This window comes from Canis lupus, chromosome 31, assembly GCF_003254725.2.
Source record: "Canis lupus dingo isolate Sandy chromosome 31, ASM325472v2, whole genome shotgun sequence".
Classification (NCBI taxonomy): Eukaryota; Metazoa; Chordata; class Mammalia; order Carnivora; family Canidae; genus Canis; species Canis lupus.
The window spans coordinates 27,848,807-27,869,928 of NC_064273.1; the positions used below are offsets into that span (position 1 = coordinate 27,848,807).

Below are 21,122 nucleotides of genomic sequence, written 5' to 3' on the forward strand. Positions count from 1 at the left end.
TATACCAAGGGTATCAGAGAAACAAGCCACTTCTCAAAGGCTGAAGTGAATAGATATTGGATAAAGGGATTCTTCTGAAAAGGCACAAAGTGGCTGTGCCTATCTCAAATTAGATAACAGGAGGGATTTTTCACATCCAAATTTGAAAACCAGAGGCTTGACCTTTTCACTATTTCCTTTTTACTATTTTTCTACTATTCCTAGAAGAATCCAAGAAAATTAATAGAGATCGAGGGTTTAGATATGCCCCCCTGTTTCAGCCATTCGCTCTCTCCTAACAGACAAGCAAAGAGAGAGAACAGAAGCTACTTGAGATAAGCAGCCCAGGGGTAGTTGGGCGGCCCAAGTATTCAGTAATGAGAGTAGCTAGAAAAAGGCTTATAAATAATATGAATAGAGAAATAAAACAAAAATATTTATTGACTGCTAATATGTGCAAGGATTATGCATGCCTCGTCTCATTTGCAACACACTTTATAAGAGATTATTTTTGTCCTTTAGTTACAGAGGAGAAACTGAGGCTTTGAAGAACCTAAGGAACTTGCCCAGAAATTTACGCAGTATGGCACAATGACCCCAAAACAAACTGCCTGAGTTCAAATCCTGACTTGCCATTACCAACCATGACCTTGGGCAGGTCACTTCCTCTGCTATGTCTCAGTTTCCTTATCTGTGAAATCAGAATAATAATAGTGTCTGTGCAGGTCTGTTATGAGGAATAAATGACTAGATGTGCACACTTAGAGAACTGTGGTGTTAGCTGTTATTTTACTACTATTACTACTATTTACTACTATTACTACTACTACGTATTATTTAGTACTATTATACTACTACGTATTATGACAACTACAATTTCAATTAGGTTCAATATAAGTGAAAAGGAGAATTTTAATAAAAGTCTGGGGAAAATCTTAGGGTTTAAGATGTGACTGATTACAGGTAACTAAGAAAAGAAAATCTGTACCTCACAATTTTTTCTGTGTATGTCACCTTTAAACATAATACTTGCTAGATGTGTATCATTTGAAAAGGAATTCAAAGTGAATTTTAAAAAAATAAGGCAGCCTTAAATTTATGATTCTAATCAATTCTTAAAAGCATCCTCAGCTCAGTGTTTGGTTTGGGCTATTAAGAGGTTGGTGGCTGAATGGCAACTGGGTTTTTACAAGGATAAATCAGTACTGTTAAGTTATAGAGTACCAACAAATGTCACAACCAGTTTTGTAAGATTTTTCAAAATCCACCCCAAATTTCTTATCTTTGTAATTAACTAGAGAACTAGATTTAAAAAATGAAACACACTAGGCTTAAGAAATTATCAATTACAAAATAAGCTTGCTTTGTGTCAGTTTAAAAGAACAGAACCAGTTTTTCTTAGATGTGTGGTTACCTATAAAGATTTGGCCTTCATACTTATAAATCCAAGTTTCTTTTATAAGGTAATGCACATTGTGAGGTGTTTTATAGACTAATAAAATCACAGTCAGGATTTATTAAGTGAATCCCTACTATAAAAAGCAGACCTTGAAATTCCTGGATGCCAGCTAACTTAGGTGCATCAAGAAGCCAGTCGGTGAGTGTCTGATTCTTAAAAGCTATACTGCGAAACTGCTTCCCACCATTCACGTTCCAGGTTCCAACACATACTCGAATTTTCTTGGGCTTTGAATACTTGTAGAAATTCTCACACATGCTCTTTAGTACTTTGGAAGATGCTAATCAAAAACAAAACATAACAAAATTTTAGCTGCATTAAACCACTTTTAGAAATTGAGTTTTATACCTGAGAAATAATGCTTGGAAAGTACAGCTATCACCATACACAAACAAGCAGAAGATACATGCAGAGCCCAGCATAATGCAAGTAATCAACACAATTTTTTAAAAAATTTGACATTTAATACAATAGTCATGGTAAAGATGCTCTTACAAAATTATTGCAACAACGTAAAACATGCAAAACAGTTCTGTTTCAGTGAAGTAAGTATACCATTTTTATAATGTACAAAACTAGAGACTACATTTTTAGGAATATAGCGATTGACTTTCATATAACTTTCATTTGAAGGCTGGAAAAAAATAAACCTTATTTATTTCCAAACAAAAACATTGAAGAACCCTTACACTTAAGAATCTAGCTACTGACAGGTCGCTTGAAGAAAAATGGCTCCCTGACAAAAATACACATTATGTATGCTAATGAGGCTTCAGAGATTGAAGTCACTATGAAATTCTTTCCATCTCAGAGTAGAAGCCAAAGTCCTTAACAATGGTCTACAAGGCACTAAACAACGTGCATCACCATTCTGTCCTCATCTGCTACGTCTTCCCAGCTGGCTCACTGCAAAGCTGCTGACTCCCTGCTGTTTCAGTAAGAGGCCTGCCTGGTCCTACCAGGCGGCCTCTGCACTGACTTGAATGGACTGTCTCCACTGCCTGCAGTATTCTTTCCTCACCACCTTCCAGTCTTTACTTTCCAGCAAGGCTTTTCCTCACCATCTTCTTAAAATCTGCATTCTTTCCCTAACCTTCCATTTCCCTTCCTTGTTTTATTTTTTTCTATAGCATTTACCACCATTTATAGACTGCGAGTTTTATTTATTTATGCTGTCACTGTCATCTCCTGTCTCAAGAGTGGAGACAGACATGGAGAAGATCCACAAAGGCAGAAATGTTGGTCTGTTTTGTTTACTGCAGTATTTCTAGTGACTATAGAGTGCCTGGTGCACAGTAAGTGCTCAGTAAATCACTGTTAAATGAATGCTCAATACATTCGGATCTTCAATCTCTTTCCTGCATATTTTTTGACTACCATCCATCTTCCTTCTAAATCACACTTCATTTTGATTAAATTAAATTCTCGGCACTTAATGTAGCTAGAACCTTAACAGGACTTCAATCTAAAAACAGAGAATGAATACTTAATTGGTACTTAACTGGTAAGAGGAAAAGGAAATCACAATGATTCTCACCTTTTTATTATTCTCTATCAATGATTTTATTATTATTAATTATTTTATGATACTAAGAAACAGCAGACTTGTGAGAGAATGAAAGTGAAAAGGCAAATAGCATCCTAATATTAGAATGAAAATAGTTTGACCTGTGAACCTTCCGAGGGAACTGTAGATATAGGGCCCATCCCACTGTTTCCAGGGACAAACATGTAGACTTCTAGTCTCTTGCTATTTGATCTGATTACTTGTATAAGGTGTTGGGTGGTAATGGAAGCAGATGATTTGCTCCGGTCTTTGGTATAGTTAATTGAAAGCTGGCTGTACCTAAAGAATCATTCTCTGTCTTTAGCACTGCCATTGCTATTATTATGAAAACTGCCTCTGTGATCCATTCTATATCAAAACACAAGTTCTGAAATGATTTAACAGCTTAAAATACTCAGCAAGACAAATAATGAATTGTGTGAAAACATGTTGCCATGTTGTGTGAATAAAGTCAAATCGGTTTATAAATGGAATAAGGCATTTTAAAAATTTTCTAGTGTATTCTTAACAGGCACCTTAATGTGCAGAAAGAAATGAGTCTGTGTTCAAGAAGATGTCCATTCCTAAATGCCATATCATTTCAGAAAATGGATTTCATTACCTAACTCAAAAATATATCCAAGTGCTCTCTTCAATCCTTCTCACAAGAATAACCAATAATGTCTTAGAACATTCTAAACAGTAAATAAGCAAAACAAATCTCAAGTGATACCAAATCTTAAGTGAAGGGAAGAAGAGATGTCTTTTCCTGCTAAATTTCTGGAAAGAGTTTAGCCTTTTTTTTCCTTTTTCCTGACTCATATTTAAGGACAAGTTCATGAATCTTGTCCAGAAAAGGAAGGCATGAGATTCTTAGAGGTAGGAAATGTGAGAAAAATAATGACCTTTAGGTCCTAATTACTTAACTCCTCTAACTTGGTTAGCAATCTTGATGCTTTTTAAAAGAGTTCAGATCACATTTTAGTGCAGGTCTTATGGTTACAAAAAAATAATTCCTCCATTGTATGAGAAAACAAGTCAAAGCTTTTTCAAATAATAACGTGTGAGAAATGCTGCTGAACAATCATCAATAGCACAGATAGTACTCCGAAATTAATCCCAAATAGCCTCGTCTGGGTTTTTTCCATTAGCCTATTAAGAGTATAAGGTAGAACACTAACAATGTTTGTTCAATGAAATATAAAAGTGAAAATAAAACTAGATGAGCTATATTTAATTAGAATTAAGCATTTGCTACAGGAAGATAGACAGCATTACATATTTTCTTCTAAATGAGGTACTTAGTTTTCTCAACCTTAAAATTTTTTTCTCAGATTAAAACAAGATATTAATTTATCCTGTTAGAATCTGAGGGCAAAATAAGAGAAAGTTTCCATTTATATGGCTCTCTATATTTACAATACCAACTTTAGAAAAAAATAAAGAAAAATTTGCTTTTATTTACAGATCAGTTTCTATACTGTACCTGACTGTAATGTCTGTTCAGAAACTATGGATGCATCAAGAAGAAAACAAAGAATCATTAGTAAAACAACAAGTTACAATTAAAACCTAGAGTGTCATGACAATACATTCTAAGATGGCCTCATTTTTTTCTTTTAAGTCAATTTGATGCCTTTCGGACACCAAATATTAGAAATATATGACAATATCTGATGCAAACCCTCAGCATCTTCTTAGAAAGATCCTACAGTGATTCAGTAATGTCCAGAGTTTCAATCAGGAAGTCCTTAGCCTGCTTTTCAGACTGCTCCTGTGTTTGTGTGTGCGCATGTGTACATGTGCACATACATGTGAGGGAGAGTACAAATCTGAAAACCTACTGAAATAGAGGATACTAAGCACATGAAAGATACTACCCTAATATCTACCTTTTAGTATTCTTCTGGGACTCAGTTGATAAGTACAATCAGTTCAGTTATAACAAAACTATATACATTCCAAAAAATAATCATGCAGCGCCGAAATATACAAATTCCAATAGCCACAGAGCTTAGGGGGAAAATGGGTTTAGGGCACAGCACTCAAAACCTTCCAACAGAGACATACTAAAAAAGATGGGAACCTAATAAAAATAGTAGTACAGTTTTACACTGTTAAATAGCTTGAGAGGTATGAATTTAAGTATAGCACTTTGTGTTGAAAAAGACCTGAAGTTTGCTTGTAGAAGTGGGCATCAGGAGGTAGAGCTTGTAAGTAAGCTGACCCTTGAACACACAGGTCTGAAGTGCACCAGTCCAATCAATATGTAAATTTTTTTCAATAACTACAATGTTGTAAATGTATCTTCTCTTCCTTGTGATTTTCTTAATGTTTTCTTTTTTCCAACTTATTTTATTGTAAGAATACAGTATATACTACATATAACATACATATAACATATATAACGTGTTAATTAACTGTTTATGTTATCAGTAAGGCTTATAATCCATAGTAAGTAATTAGTAGTTAAGTTTTTGAGGAATCAAAAGTTATACATGGATTTTCGACTCTAGGGGTGGGCACCTCAAGCCCTGTGTTGTTCTAGGGTCAACTGTAATTGTGAAAGATGGAAGACGGTTCTCTAAAATTGGGATGGTAATTGGTAATACCAGATGTGAATGGGTACATCTCATAACACATGTGGGGAACTGAGGTAGAGAAAGGTTTTAAGTGTATGCATTAGTCTATGTGTGCTTTGTATATTTCTACTCCTCTAAATTCTGCTAGGTGAAACCATTCATAAAATAATGCAGAACTGACATTATGCTCCAAATGTTCCCTCGTAGAGCGTCCATGTTGGAACAAATTCCCATTCTCAGAAGCATTATAGCGGAACTGACTGTACTTCTTTTTAAGCATATTTAACACATAGTAAAATGTGCAAGGATATTAAAAAAAAACTTATGATCAGGTTTGGGAATTCTTAGCTTCCTTGCTTCTCCTCTTCAATTGTTTACTTTCAATTGTTATTTAGTAATGCCTCCATATCAAAGTAGGCACAGGAAAGAAGTGGTAAAATGCAAATTGGCCAAGTCTCCACTGCTGGGAGCCAGGAAGAAAGCCTGAAGTTAAAAGTGGTAGCTAAGATCAGACTTTTTTAGAGCTTTACTAGGGTCTCAGTCTCCCAGCTAACTGTAATCAACTACCAGTGCCATGCAGAATTCTGGAAGAATCCATGATAACCTATTTGACCAAGTAATTATCCAAGAGTTCATCATCTGACGGGGAACAATATCTCTTACATGGACAGGGAAAGGTTTGGTTTGGGGATAACAGAGAAGTAAAAATGCTCAAAGTGCTGAAAAGTTAAGACAGAAAAAATATGGAATTAAGGAAGTTAATTCACTAGTTCTACAATAATGCTGTTTTCCTGTGATACTAAATACATACTCAATGATATGAGCTCAGATTCATTTGATTTTAATAAAAGACTCAAAGATTAAAAGCCGCCCTGAAAGCCATATATTTATGTCAAATATTAAGCAATATTCTAAATTATTAATTCATATGATTTAATGCTTGTTCAAACAATAGCAAGATAAGATCAAGTTATAGAAATCTGGGGTTAGAAATTAGCAAAATAACCAATATAGGTACTATTTTTTTTCAATAAAGCATTTGTTTTCTACATAATTAGGTTATTAGATGTCCTGTTAAAAGGACTAAGTGAATATTCTATGAAATTCTGCCTTAGATATAGCAATACTTAAACCATATACCCCCTAATTACAGCTGTAAAGGAAAACATGCATGGGCCTCATTTTATAGTTTAGTAATACCATTGATGATAAAAACATTTCAAAAAAGATCAATTTCCTTTAGAGAATACAATTTTAAAAAATTACATTAATAGAAACTTCTCCCATAACTATTTTAATCAACTTGATCTAAAAAAATATTTATGTAAATAAATTTACATTTATTTCTTGGACTTTTAGAAGGGATATAAACAACATAAAGTAATCAAAATATAAAGTAGGCATACCACGCAAACTTCCTGTAGTTAGAAGTGCTCGAGCTTTGTCAGCTAAATCACTATTTAGAGTATTTCCCAGTAGTAAAACATCTATGGCCTCTTGCTTGGAGCTGTCAAAGAAGTTATTCTGAATCGTTCTAGTAACAGAACGAGCACCATCTTTTAACTTTCCAGCCTGTTGGGGGAAAAAAAAAAAAAGAGCATGGATTTTTGTTATAAATAGTGTTGATTTTACTCACTAGGCATTCGGAAACTTTAAACCAGTTTTAAATGACTTTACTGCAATAAAAAGGACCTAATCATTCTATTTTGAATATCATATCGTCTTATTAAAATGGCTCAAGATGTCATTGTTTCTTCCTTTTGCGTAAGAGCTCTGCACAAAAAGATGTCAGAAAAAAAAAGCTCAATACTATAACCCCATCCACTAATGACATCGAGAGCTGTATATGTTTAAAATTGTTTACTATAAAGGAAATAAAGTGAAGTGTACTTATTTAAAACAAGAAAATTACTTTTTACACTGTAACTTTCAGAATTGGGGATGGCATGGGTGGGTGAAAGCAGAGGAGATCAAGGAGGATATGGTGTACTCACATGCTCTCAGAAAAACTTCAAAGTACTTTAACAGAAAACTAAAATTGGAATTGTTCCTAAATAATTCACATTAGTTAAAACCAAGACTGAATGAACACACGAATGAAGGACTAGTCTAAAAAGAAATTTATAATTACAGTTCATAAATAAATATTAAATGCAAACTAGTTTTTATATCTTAGGTCATTTATTTATGTAAATATAAATAATAAAAATAATAAACTGAAGCCCATTCCTACAGTGAGAGAGTTGATTATAGCTACTTTTTTGAGGACAGCTGATACACAATGTTATATTAGTGTAAGTGTCTAAAAGTGATTTGACAAGTTTATACACTATGTTGTGTTCACTACAAGGGTAGCTACCTACCATTTGTCATTATACAATACTATTACAATACCATTGACTATATTCCCTATACTGTAGCTTTTATTCCCATGACTTATTCATTCCATAACTGGAAACCTGTATTTCCTGATTATAACTTTTAATGAATACATATTTTACTTAGCATGTTAGTTACCATAAAGATTTCCTTCCCTCTTACATATTTAACGACTGTTTAGAAAAAAAAAAAAAACTCTTGCCTTTTAGAAAAATACGTGTTTGTAATATATAATTTTCATTCCTTAGAGATTAGTAATTTGAAATGTCTTCCACATGACAACACAAACAAATTATATTATTTGAAAAGACACTCACCATTCATATTATCAGGCAATTAATCAAAAGGAACCCAGAGAAAGGAAAAGAAAGAGCAGTTCAGATGTTAGAGTTTAGTTCAATTCAGGCTAGTATATTTAATACATGAAACTTCATTTCTATTATGTTAGAGACAAAAGACCACTGAAAATATATGTAACCTCTGTATATATATATATATATATATATATATATATATATAGTCTTAGTCACTCCAGAAACAAGAAGACAGAAGAACATAAAAGATTATTTTAAGCAACAGTTGTAAAGAATCGAGTTTTAACAGTAAGACTTAATATTTTCTATTTTAAAGGAATAATAAATGAGGTTTAACAATTTCAGGTTTTCAAAAAATAGGGCCCATTTAAGAAGCAAATATTTGTAAATGTCAACAAAATCACTTCTGTGAGTTGAACAAAAGAAGCTTTGCAGGTAAGGCCAATACCTCTGAACAGAGAGAGGCATGGCATTTTATGAGACATAGAAGAGGAAAAAGATTTAGACATTAAAAGAAGACTTAGAGGGATGCCTGAGTGGCTCAGTGGTTGAGTGTCTGCCTTTGGCTCAGGTCATGATCCCGGGGTCCTGGGATCAAGTCCCAGATAAGGCTCCCTGCAGGGAGCTGCTTCTCCCTCTCCCTATGTCTCTGCCTCTCTCTGTGTGTCTCTCATGAATAAATAAATACAAATCTTAAAAAAAAAAAAAAAGACAACAACAACTTAGAGATGCAACAACTTAGAGATGATGCAACAACTAAGTGCAACAACTTAGAGATGATGAATGGTTTTCAAAGAACTTCAGGTACTGTTCTGAGGAGGCTAGAGAACTATAAAAATGATAAATTCCTTATTTCTACACCTGAGGTAATCTGAAGAATTGTAGGAATTTAAAAGTTAATAAAATCCAACCAAGAACAGAAGGCTTAAAAAGACAGTATGTAAATATATAAAATAATGAAAAATATCTCTAGTATGCTTTCAACATCCCTTAATACTAGAAGAGAAAGTGGTCTGTAGATAATGCCAGTAATTAAAAAGTAACGATAAGGCACTGAATTATAAGTAAGTCCATCTCACACCTCGGTACATTTTGATAGCCTCCTTTTCAAGGTAAGATAAATAAAAGAATAGAAACTTAATAACCAAGCTCTAAAGGTATTGGGCATATAGTAAGTGCTGCATAAATTGTCAAGGGACTTGTTCATCCATCCAGTAATTTGTCACAATTCTAATTAAACAGTAGGCACTGCATCAAGTGCTAGGAGCACAAAGCCAAATGTGATAGGATCCTTTATTAGGATGACTATGGTTAAAATAAGTCATATTTATAATCCAAATAAACAACATAAAAAGTAAAATAGATATGTAAGGGAAAATCATGAAAAAAATTCAAGCAATACATACATAGGCCTAGTGGATTATCACTAAATGACTAAATACAACATATGTAATGCCCCCCAGACCGAAGGAAATAACTCTCTTCCATCCAATGACTAGTATTCGCTACAGAAGGAAGTACTAAAGAGGATATGAAGGTATGATAAAATAGAATTCTGAAAGAGATACCTAAAAAACCCAACTATTAATTAATTTTTTAATGATTTAATTATTTTAGAGTGAGAGTGTAGGCAGGGGAGGGGCAGAGGGAGAAAATCCCAAGCAGATTCCCTCTTGAGCGTAGAGCCTACAAGGAGGGGTGTGTGTGTTGGATCTCAGGACCTATACGATCATGACCTGAGCCAAAACCCAGATTTGATCGCTTAACCAACTGAGCCACCCAGGCGCCACCAATTATTAATTTAAAAAGAGATGATTTAAAAGCTTATTAAAAGGAAAATAAAGACATTTTATAACATTATGATAAATCTATATCTACCTTAGCCTTTCCTTCAAGAGCTCCAGTCCCTGCGTATATCTTACTGATGGAATCACCATTCACAGACCACATTGACCGAAAAACTTCTTGAAAGCGAGTCACCAACTGAGGCTTTTCAGCCAAGCCGAGAGCTTCCAGCTGTTTAGCTAGCATCTAAAACAGCAAGAGAAACTTTTATTTTTTTAATTTATTTTATTATTTTTTTAATTGAAGTTCGAGTTGCCAACATATAATACCCAGTGCTCATCCCTTCAAATGCCCCCCTCAGTGCCCGTCACCCAGTCACCCCATCCCACCACCCAAAGAAGAAACTTTTATAAGTATATTAATACATTGTGATGTGACTTTTTAAGAACTACAAGAATCAAAATTTATAGTTTATAGCACTACATGGGACTAGATTCTGAAAATCTACCAGTTTACCAAGCTGTGTTCTGTCTCACCATTTCAATTTTAAAGTAAATATCACATCAGTGAAGCTTACAAGTACCTTAATATTCCCATATAGCAATAAGAACTTCTTTCTGGTTAAATGATAAAATTAACCTTATTAAAAAAAATTAACCTTATTAGAATGCCTCTATAAATCAGACTGGCTTACCTTGTTCACTAAAAGAACTGATTATTCAACTGCATGCAATAGGGCACAGAAAATATCTACCTAGGTTATTTAAATATATATAGAAATAACTAATTTTCTTTATTTTTTGGATTGGTTTCTACACATTTGGGTGATTAAAATCAGGAAATTATGAGAAAAGTAGAGTTGCTCTTGAACTGTCACAGAATTAAATAAATTAGTCCTATTTCTGAATAAAGTCATGACCGTCTGATTTAATGCATAAAATCTATATTGGCAAAGTCTATAAAGGGAAACTAGAGGGGAAATACATCATGCAAGAATGTATGGTCTTTAGGCTACCACAACTCCTTCATCATAGATAACAATAAACGTGTTTAGAAGAGTCATTGGTCTTTGTATGAACTTTGGCCTCTGACAGTCAAAGCAATGCATAATTCTCACCCAGTCTATGTTTTATTTGGAATCCAGTCATATTTTATGCCTTGTGTTTTTACTTACCTCCTTCCCGTTTGTGTTTCTTTTTATCTATAAGTATCACGATTATCCATATTTATAGAGAGATTAAAAAAAACTAAAATAATATAAAAAAAACCACTAAACTAGGTTCATTTGATTACCTAAGGACTGATCCAGAGCTGTTCTTCATTAGTGTGAAGAAAACAATATTAGCCTCCAGGACCTCCTTTATCATTTATGGGTCCCTCTCTTCAAGGAAAAACTAACTTTCACTCCTAGTTTGGCTTTGCCTACTAGCAGTAAATTTCGTAACCAGGCAACCAATTGCTATTTTAGAGGGAGTACACTCTCACACCTAACTACCAACAGTGGATAGTCACCTAACTCAGATTCTGAGAACTAATACTTGTTATACGTTTCATGAAGACTTTTAAATAAACATATTCAGCCACTTAAAAACACAACTCAAAACAAATCCAAGCCATGTGGTAAATGCCATTCAAATGACCAAAAGCTTTTCACTTTTCTTGTCTCTGTCATATTTTCTATATAAACTATAATGATAAGACTCAATGATAGAGTTTTTAAAAAGGCAAAACAGTAAAATTCATTTAGCTACATAAGGCTGCATTTCTGTAGCAGAGAAGAAATGCAGAAGAACTCTACACCCTGTGTTCTGCTTTTTGAGATAGAAAGGACCTCAGCTGCAAAATAACTAATTAACCAATGTCCTGGCCAAATTTAAGATCATTATCTAAAAGAAGTAAGAACATGTTATTTCCTATTCCTGTTTTTATAGTATTTGAGAACGATGCTAAGTTCCTATGTAAGTAAATGAAGACCCAACGGCAGCCTTATGACCCCTATTGCTGCATAACAGGAAAGACTTAGAAAGCTCAGCATTGTAAGTTTGTCATATAGTTGAGACTATATTAGACTGAATAGCATAGGTGGTAAAGGAAAAAAGTTTTAAACAAAGACGGTTACAGAAGCCGAGTCTCATTCACTTTCATTCTCACTAACAAAGACATTTTCACTGATCCTGGTTTTTGTAGCTACTGATTTGAATACCATGCAAATTGTACTGGGTTACAGACTCTCAAAACTATAATCCGATAGATTTGCACATGTGGAAAAGATCCTCCCCAATTCTGAAGAAATTACACAAAGAACAAAGGCCAATATATAAACATTGTGTGTGTGTGTGTGTGTGTGTATATACCCATATCTATATATATTTTATTCTTCCAAAAGGCAAAAGAAGTAATTATTGGAATAGTATAAATAGCAGTTTTTAAGGGAAAGTGAGGGAACAATACAGTGAAATATCACCTATCTAAAAAGAGTATTTGAAACAAGTAAGGGAATTATTTAAATGAAAAGGAATTTTTTTTTTGGGGGGGGGGAACCCAGTAAGAGAAGAAACGCCTTTACTGAAGCATAATTTCATTTTATGAAAACCAGTAAGAAACATGAATATTACAAGAACATTGAAAGAAAAGAGGCTTTTGATACAAGTCACATACATACATACATTTCAACTTTTTTTTTTTTTTTTTACCTCTAAGCCAAGGAATGCCTGCACACTATTTGTTCTATCAAGACAGTCCAAGCAGTTTGTTCGAACAGTACCACTCTGGCATCTGCAACAAATTCAGTAAAGTTTAACAGCTAGTTTCAAACAAAAATAATGAAGCTAAAACAAAATGAGAAAAACTAAGGTGATTAAAATATAGCATCTACTTTCTATCCCCAACTTTTTATTACCACAATTTCAAACACACAAAAAAGATGAAGGAATTTTACAGCAAACATCTATAATACCCACCATCTAGATTCTACAACCAGTCATCTTCTGTCATATATTCTTTTTCACATATCTGTTTTATCTACACCCACTTATTTTTAATTAGGTCAGTAGTCAGGAGCTAAATATGTATTCAGATTTATAATCCCATAGCTCTTTGCACATAAAAGATAAATATTTATGGAAGAAAATTTAAAAACCTACGATCTGTTCTCTCTACTGACCTTTACAATTTCTATGGCATTGATGCTAAATATTTCACAAATTGAAAAAAAATGAAAGTTTGAGCTTTATCCACTAAAGTTTACCTCATCCTATACTCTGATCTTAATTTTTTCAATACTTATTTTCCTCCTCTACTTCATAATAAAAAACTGAAGATTTAAATTATACTAAAGCAGACAATAAGCAATGTCTTTCACTTCTATTGGCATTTTTAAACGTCCTTACTGAGGTGAAGAAATAATGAAGATGGTTAATGGTATCTGTGCCTCCCAACACTGGGAATGTCAGCATGATGAACTTGGTTTAAGAGAAAAATAGTGTTAATAAAATTGCAGCTTGCAGTTAAAAAAAAAAAAGAAATATTAAAAGATTAGTTTAAAGAGAGAAGTGGGAATACCTCTCAGAGCATGAGGTCTGGAGCCAGATAATCCTAGCTCTAACACTTCTTAGCTTTGTGATTTGGGCAAATTATTGCCTATGCCTCAGTCGCCTCAAATGTAAATGGAGATAATATAGTACCTACTCCTACAATTGTTGCTATAAATAGATGTAAAGACTACGTACACTACCTGGCTCATAATATGTGCCCAATAATATAAGCTATTATTAATATTACTTGTTCAACTGTAAAGAAAAACAAGCCTAAAAATCAAGTATAATATTTTATTTTATTATAAACTTTGATATAAAGAAAATTTAAAAGTTCAATGTTAAGAATAACTTTTACAATAACCAGTGCCAACTCAAAGAAAAGAGAAATAGAGCAAACCTTTGGACTTCACTTCCATTGAAATAAAAAAATCCATAATCTACAAACTTTTGGACTTGAGGTTTAAGAACACTATGCAATTTTTCTGCCTTTCCTCCTTTAACCATTTGATGATAGTCAAAATTCACCATGTGGATATCAGCAACGTGTTCAGAAGCTTTCAAATGACTCTGAAAGTAAAAAAGGCAAATACTCATCTAAATGTTAACTAAATATGACCTTACCAAGTAACATTAAAACAGAACCTTACATTTTATTTTTTTATTTTTATTTATTTTATTTTTATTTTTGGAACCTTACATTTTAAATTTAAAGCTCAGCATTGTCCCTCGAAACCTCCCTGATCGCACACAAAGCTTGCATCAATACTAGCAGTAAAATGGAAAATTACTTGCTGATATCCAATAACATCTTTTTTGTAAAAGCTCACACATTGCCCCCGAGAGATGAGGTGACATAATTAACATCAGAGAACTTAAATAATATTCTCATCTGGTTTAGAAAATTAAAAATTATTTCTAACCCTAGCACTTCATTTTTTACAATGTATCTGTTATAGAATCTCAAAATAAAGTAACTGATTTCAGACAAAACCTATTAAAGACTTAAAAATTCATTTTTTATAATATCATTCAAGTGTTTTAAGTCATTCTCTCAAGTATAATCTGTTTATTAACAATATTTATTTCACAAACTTAAAACAGAACAGTCACATAATTAAGTTACTTCCAGACTTCATTAGATTGAACTTCAGAAAATACTCTCAAACCATTTTTAAGCTTACAATTTTATTACACCATTATTTACATTAATTCATTATTGATTCAATAAGTATTTATGAAGAATACTTTGGTTTTAGAAGTTGGACATATAAAAAAAAAGAAGTTGGACATATCTTTGGATTCTTTTTTACTCGAAATTCTCAGGTTTTCTCTCATCAATACAAGAAGGCATAGCCTTGCAGTTATACAAATGCATTATTCACCATTTCATTTCAGGTTTAAAACAATGACGATGGTTTCTAAGAAATAGGCAAGGCAATGAACAGATGAAGGAGGAAACTGCCTGGTATCTTTTTATCAGTGACAGATGAATATTTTTCAGAGGGGAGGATATTCTTCTGCTTCTCCACAGCATAAATAAGCATATTTCAGAAAACAGCTTCAATTGCTTTGAAAGCTTTCCATATCCCAATTTCAGCAACATTATACAAGACTGTTTCTTAGTAGCCCAAAGAGGTAATGGTTCCAACAAGTACCCAGTCTTTTTCTAGAAAGTAATTTCATTATTGTATTATATTATTTTTAAATATTGTTCTATATGTCTGTGGGCCAGAACAGAAGAAAAAATGATCATGCCTACCTGGAAAGCCTTACTTAGCATATGTTCACCTTCCTTAGATCCAAGCAAATTTACTATTATTTGTTTACCATATAAATTCTTAAGTGTTCTAAAATGCCTATTAAAGAAAAAAAGAAATAAGCATGTATCAAGTGATAAGCTTAATTTTTAAAAAAGATTTTATTTATTTGACAGAGAGAAGAGAGAGAGAATGAGTACACAAACAGGAGGAGCACCAGAGAGAGAGAGAGGGAGGAGACTCCCCACTGAGCATTGAGCCAGAGGTGGAGCTCAATCCCAGGACCCTAGGATCATGACAGAGTGAAAAGCAGATATTTAATCTACTGAGCACAGGGGCCTGTAAGCTAATTTTTTTTTTTTTTTTTTTTTGGACAATCAGAAATCCATTAAATAGAAACTTCAAGGCAGTTTTCTAAACTCCTAGAATTGGCAAAACTGGATACAAATTCATTGCACCAAATCATTCTTCTCAAAACTCTGAATTTATGAAAATTCAGTTAATGCCCATTTCCTCTGATTCATCAATGCTGAGACTTCCACCTGTGCTGGAGCTGCTGGACCCACCCTCTTCAACATGTGAGGCTGGTGCCAGACAAGCACAGAGAATACAAGCCATCCAACTTGGGGATGGCAGCCACTTAGGAGGGTTGCACCTCATATGTGAGGACATCACATACCCCATGGGTATTCAGGGAGATCTCCTTAACAGTTCTAGTCTTAAGAAAAATAGGCCCCAAATATGAGGGGTTTTTTCTCTCTAGCTTCTAATCATTCCAGGTGCTATAGAGCAATGCCATCCTAAGGAAATATAACAGGAACAGACATAATTACAAACATAATTTTAAATTTTCTAGAAGGTACATTAAGAAAAGCAAAAATAAACAATGAAAATAATTTATATTTTTTTATTTAACCCAATATAGCTAAAATATCATTTCAATATGTAATATATTAATAAGATATTTTACATTTTGCATTTTTTAAAATATTTTTAAAATTTAAATTCAATTTAGTTAACATATAGTGTAAGTATTACTTTCAGGGGTAGAATTCAGTGACTCATCAGTTACATATAACACCCAGTGCTCATTACCATCAAATGCCCTCCTTAATGCCCATCACCCAGTTACCCCATCTCCCTACTCACCCCCCTCCAGCAAACCTCAGTTTGTTCCCTAGAGTTAAGAGTCTCTTATAGTTTGCCTCCCTCTCTGTTTTCATCTTATTTTTCCTTCTCTCCCTCTATGTTAATCAGTTTTGTTTCTTAAATTCCACCAGTGAAATCATTTGGTATTTTTCTCTGACTGACTTATTTCACTTAGCATAATACCCTCTAGTTTCATACATATCACTGCAAATGGTAAGATTTCATTTTTTGGATGACTAATATATATATATATGTTACCAAGTATATATACATATAACATATATTTATATTTTTTATATATATGTAATATATATAAATATAATCATCACACCTTTTTTATCCATTCATCTGTTGATGGGCATCTGGGCTCTTTCCATAGTTCGGCTATTGTGGACATTGCTGCTATAAACACTGGGATGCATGTGCTCCTTTGAATCACTATGTTTGTATCCTTCGGATAAATACCTAGTAGTGCAATTGCTGGGTTGTAGGGAAGTTCCATTTTTAACTTTTTGAGGAACCTCCACACTGTCTTCCAGAGTGGCTGTACCAGTTTGCATTCCCACCAACTATGTAAGAGGGTTCCCCCTTCTCTGCATCCTCACCAACATCTGTTGTTTTCTGAGTTAATTTTAGCCATTCTGACTGGTGTGAGATGGTATCTCATTGTGGTGTTGATTTGTATTTCCCTGATGAGTGATTTTGAGCATTTTTTCATGTGTCTATTAGCCATTCGTATGTCTTCTTTGGAGAAATGTCTGTTCATGTATTCTGCTCATTTCTTGACTGGATTTTTTGTTTTGGAGATGTTGAGGTTGATAAGTTCTTTACATATTTTGGATACTAGCCCTTTAACTGAGAAGTCATTTACAAATATTTTCTCCCATCCTGTAGGTTGCCTTTTAGTTTTGATGACTATTTTCCTTGCTGTGCAAAAGCTATTTGGATGAAGTCCCAATAGTTCATTTTTGCTTTTGTTTCTCTTGCTTTGGAGACATGTCTAGCAAGAAGCTGCCGTGGCTGAGGTCAAAGAAGTTGCTGTGCTCTAAGTCTCTGAAACCTAGTTTGTATTTTATACTTACAGTACATCTCAAATTGAATTTCATGTGCTCAATTGCTATACGTGGCTAGTGGCTACCCTATCAGACAGCACATCCAAAGACGTGGCTTTAAGGCCAGGAGATCAAGACCACAACCTAGTGGTACCAACCCCAGAAGTCCAAAACTGGGTATCACTTTCTTCTGATTAAATTAGTAGTCAGAAAAAATTCTACTTACAGCCAAAGCAAGCTGAAATGAATCAGTAAAATATAATAACTAGATTTGCTGTTTAACAACACTTTTAATCAAAACTTATAGCATTATGTAAAAATAATCAGTTTTACCTATCAAAAGCAGGTGCATTGGCTTCAAATCCCCTTGACATACGAACACGATGAGATCCCACCTACACAAGAGAAATACATTTAATTATACTAGAAGCCAACATGTAGACAAAGGAAAACTGTTCATAATATGTAGTAATTCATTTGCTGAACATACAACAGTAAATTGAATAATTGATTTTCATTCATATTATTGTTTAAAAAAATTCAAAGGGTTTCCTTTTCCTTTATTTTTAAAAACATGACTTCTCGGGCACCTGAGTGGTTCAGTTGGTTAAGCATCTGCCTTTGGCTTAGGTCATGATCCCAGAATCCTGGGACCAAGCTGTATCGGGCTCCCTGCTCAGTGGGGAGTCTCTTTCTCCCTCTTTTCTCCCTAGCTTGTCTGCCCTCTCTCTTTCTCAAATAAGTAAATCTTAAAAAAACAAAAACAAAAACAAAAAAAAACATGATGTTATAAAAAAAAAAGAAGTTATAAAACACTTACAAAATAACAAGAATTTTTACTTATGAAAGATATTTTTAAGAGGTCTTTCATATACATTATCTTTTTTAAAACTCAAACTATATGCCCTGTGTAAGTTAACATATTACTGCCATTTGGGCAATAAAAAAACTGAAATTCAGACAAGTGAAATAACTTGTCCTCTTAGGTCAACAGAATTCCAAAAAACAATTCACATGGGAATTTAGGTCTTCTGAACTAAATTCCTACTCTTCCAAGCTGACTACAAGTACAAGGTCTACAAATTTCTTTGTTACACTAAATGCTTTATTCACTTCACCTACATCAAGTCAACAAATTAAAAACAATACTGTACCTGGAAAAACTGGCTTTCCAAGGCAGTCTCACAGTCACACACACACACACAGAATCAGAAAATATGGGTTAAGAGAATTAAACAAAATGGAAAATATCTGCCTTTCTGTTTTGTTACAGTTTTTCTGTTCTCACAAAGGAGAGTAGCAGAAAGATGAGACAAAATTAAGAAAGATACAAGAGATGCCAAGACGAAATATAAAAGTAACACCAGATTATTTCCCTGAGCTTCACTTTTAAACATCTCCCTCTGAAGCTCTGAGATCAAAGTTCCCCAGAATTCATTCTCCCTAATCTGGACAAAGTGACTTTAAAGGGGCATGGGAACATTAGAAACAACAAATACCCAGCATTTGCTTCATGTGGATGGAACTGGAGGGTATTATGCTGAATGAAGTAAGTCGATCGGAGAAGGACAAACATTATATCGTCTCATTCATTTGGGGAATATAAAAAATAGTGAAAGGGAATAAAGGGGAAAGGAGAGAAAATGAGTGGGAAATATCAGTGAGGGTGACGGAACATGAGAGACTCCTAACTCTGGGAAACGAACAAGGGGTAGTGGAAGGGGAGGTGGGCGGTGGGTTGGGGTAACTGGGTGATGGGCACTGAGGTGGGCAGTGGAAGGGATGAGCACTGGGTGTTATGCTATATATTGGCAAATCGAACTCTAATAAAAAATCAATCAATCAATAATAAAGGGGCATGGGAAGAAGGCTACCAAATCAGTCATGCAGTTCAATGGATAAAATCAGAAAATAAATTCTAACACGCTCATCCAATTTGAAAATTAAATTAACAGTATTATTCATTCATCATTCTTCTCTCCTGATAAGCAAGACAACCTACTAACTCTCCTGATAATCAGTATCCTCTCTTTAATGTTTTTTCTTTTTTTAAAGATTTTTAAAATTTACTCATGAGAGGCACAGAGAGAGAGGCAGACACATAGGCAGAGGGAGAAGCAGGCTCCCTGTGGGGAGGCTGATGCGGGACTGAACCCCAGGACCGGGGGATGCCAGGACCAAGGGTTCACGACCTGAGCCAAAGGCAGACGTTCAACCACTGAGCCACCCACATGCCCTTTGTTTTTTCTTTTCAATAAGAAATAGATTAGCCTAATGTTATGCCTATATTCAATTTTACTTTATAGTGCTTAGTAGTCTTCATGAAAATTTTAAAATTTGAAAGATGTGTACCCCAGGACATTAAGCATTTTAGACTGAAGAAAATTCAGCAGAAGTCGATACCTCTTCATTGGAGTACTCTCAGGTAATTGCCTATAACTCTGTAAAAATCCAAGACTTAGCATTTTGTCTATTGATTAATATTTATCTTGAACAGTACTGCCAACTGTCAGGAAGGTAAAACAAAATACAAGTTCTGTTTTTCAAGCAATGGCTGGGGTTGTTCCCCATCATCCTGCTATAACACACAACTAGCCACACATCATACTCTAATAGTAATATATTGGTTAAACTAGATTGATTTTATTACTAAAGTTTTAGGACAATTGCCTAAAAAAATTCTATAATAAAAGAGCTCTTATATTAATTATGATAAAAGTAGTACTCCAGAAAGTTTTAAGGCTTAAAATAAGCACAAATTTATCCAATTTTTTAAAAAAGTTGTATCAAAGATATTTTTTAAAAAAACATTTAATTGGATGGTATGGGACATCATTTTCCATCAATATTATTGCTTCATGTTCATGTATTTCTAAAACTTCAATTCGACCAAAAATCGTTGCACACTCAATACTAGACATAGATCTGATGATGTTTACCATCTTTTAAGGCTAATTTAAGCTAGAACATACTGTCAGAGTAACAGTGTAAATTGTAAATGTTAAATAATTTCAAAGAAACAAAGTCATAAGTAAAATGAATGAGTTGCTACCACTTAAAATATCATTCTTACTTGTGTAGCACCTTATGACAACTCCTATAATTCCTCTAATTCATACTGACATTTGCTTTTTCTATAAAAGGCCTGCCTCTCCAAACAGATGGTAAGCTCTCTCTGAAGCATCAGTACAGTCTTTGAATCTCTCATAGTATACAACACTATACACCCAGTATAGAATAATATACATCGGGGAAGTATTAAGTATTTAATGAAGAGATCAGTGTGGAGGGGGGACTGACTCCATTCAAGGAGATCTGAATGGCCTATATTGAAGGATGACAACTTTATTTGGGGAGCAAAGGACACCTGTTAGAAGACAGGAAGGCATGAGGTTAGATAGGTAGAGGAAAGCAGAGGAAGACAGATTGTGAAGAAAAGGGCATCTTGTAGATCTGATGAACATAATATATCAAAAGCCGGGAAAAGTGCCAGAGAGCTGGGAGGAGACCAGTTAGAAAACTGTGAGAGTCTTCTGGGCAAGAAGAAATGAGAAGACCCTAACTGGGATGATAGCAGTGGGAAC

The 21,122-nt window shown here is 34.0% G+C and overlaps 1 protein-coding gene across 13 annotated transcripts in view; it reads right to left on the reverse strand.

Moving 5' to 3' along the window:
- SYNJ1 (synaptojanin 1) overlaps positions 1-21,122 on the reverse strand; it is a 90,855-nt gene that overhangs the window by 37,779 nt on the left and 31,954 nt on the right. For 6 of the 13 annotated variants that reach the window (XM_025450052.3, XM_025450051.3, XM_025450049.3 and 3 more), the window contains exons 7-14: positions 17,872-17,933; positions 15,340-15,436; positions 13,978-14,147; positions 12,738-12,819; positions 10,138-10,290; positions 6,973-7,138; positions 4,471-4,494; positions 1,527-1,718 (exon numbers count right to left, since the gene is read on the reverse strand). In XM_025450052.3, coding sequence (XP_025305837.1) covers positions 1,527-1,718; positions 4,471-4,494; positions 6,973-7,138; positions 10,138-10,290; positions 12,738-12,819; positions 13,978-14,147; positions 15,340-15,436; positions 17,872-17,933 — 946 coding nt within the window. The remainder of the gene's footprint in view (positions 1-1,526; positions 1,719-4,470; positions 4,495-6,972; positions 7,139-10,137; positions 10,291-12,737; positions 12,820-13,977; positions 14,148-15,339; positions 15,437-17,871; positions 17,934-21,122) is intronic. The other 7 variants (XM_025450053.3, XM_049104789.1, XM_025450048.3 and 4 more) reach the window with 2 other exon arrangements.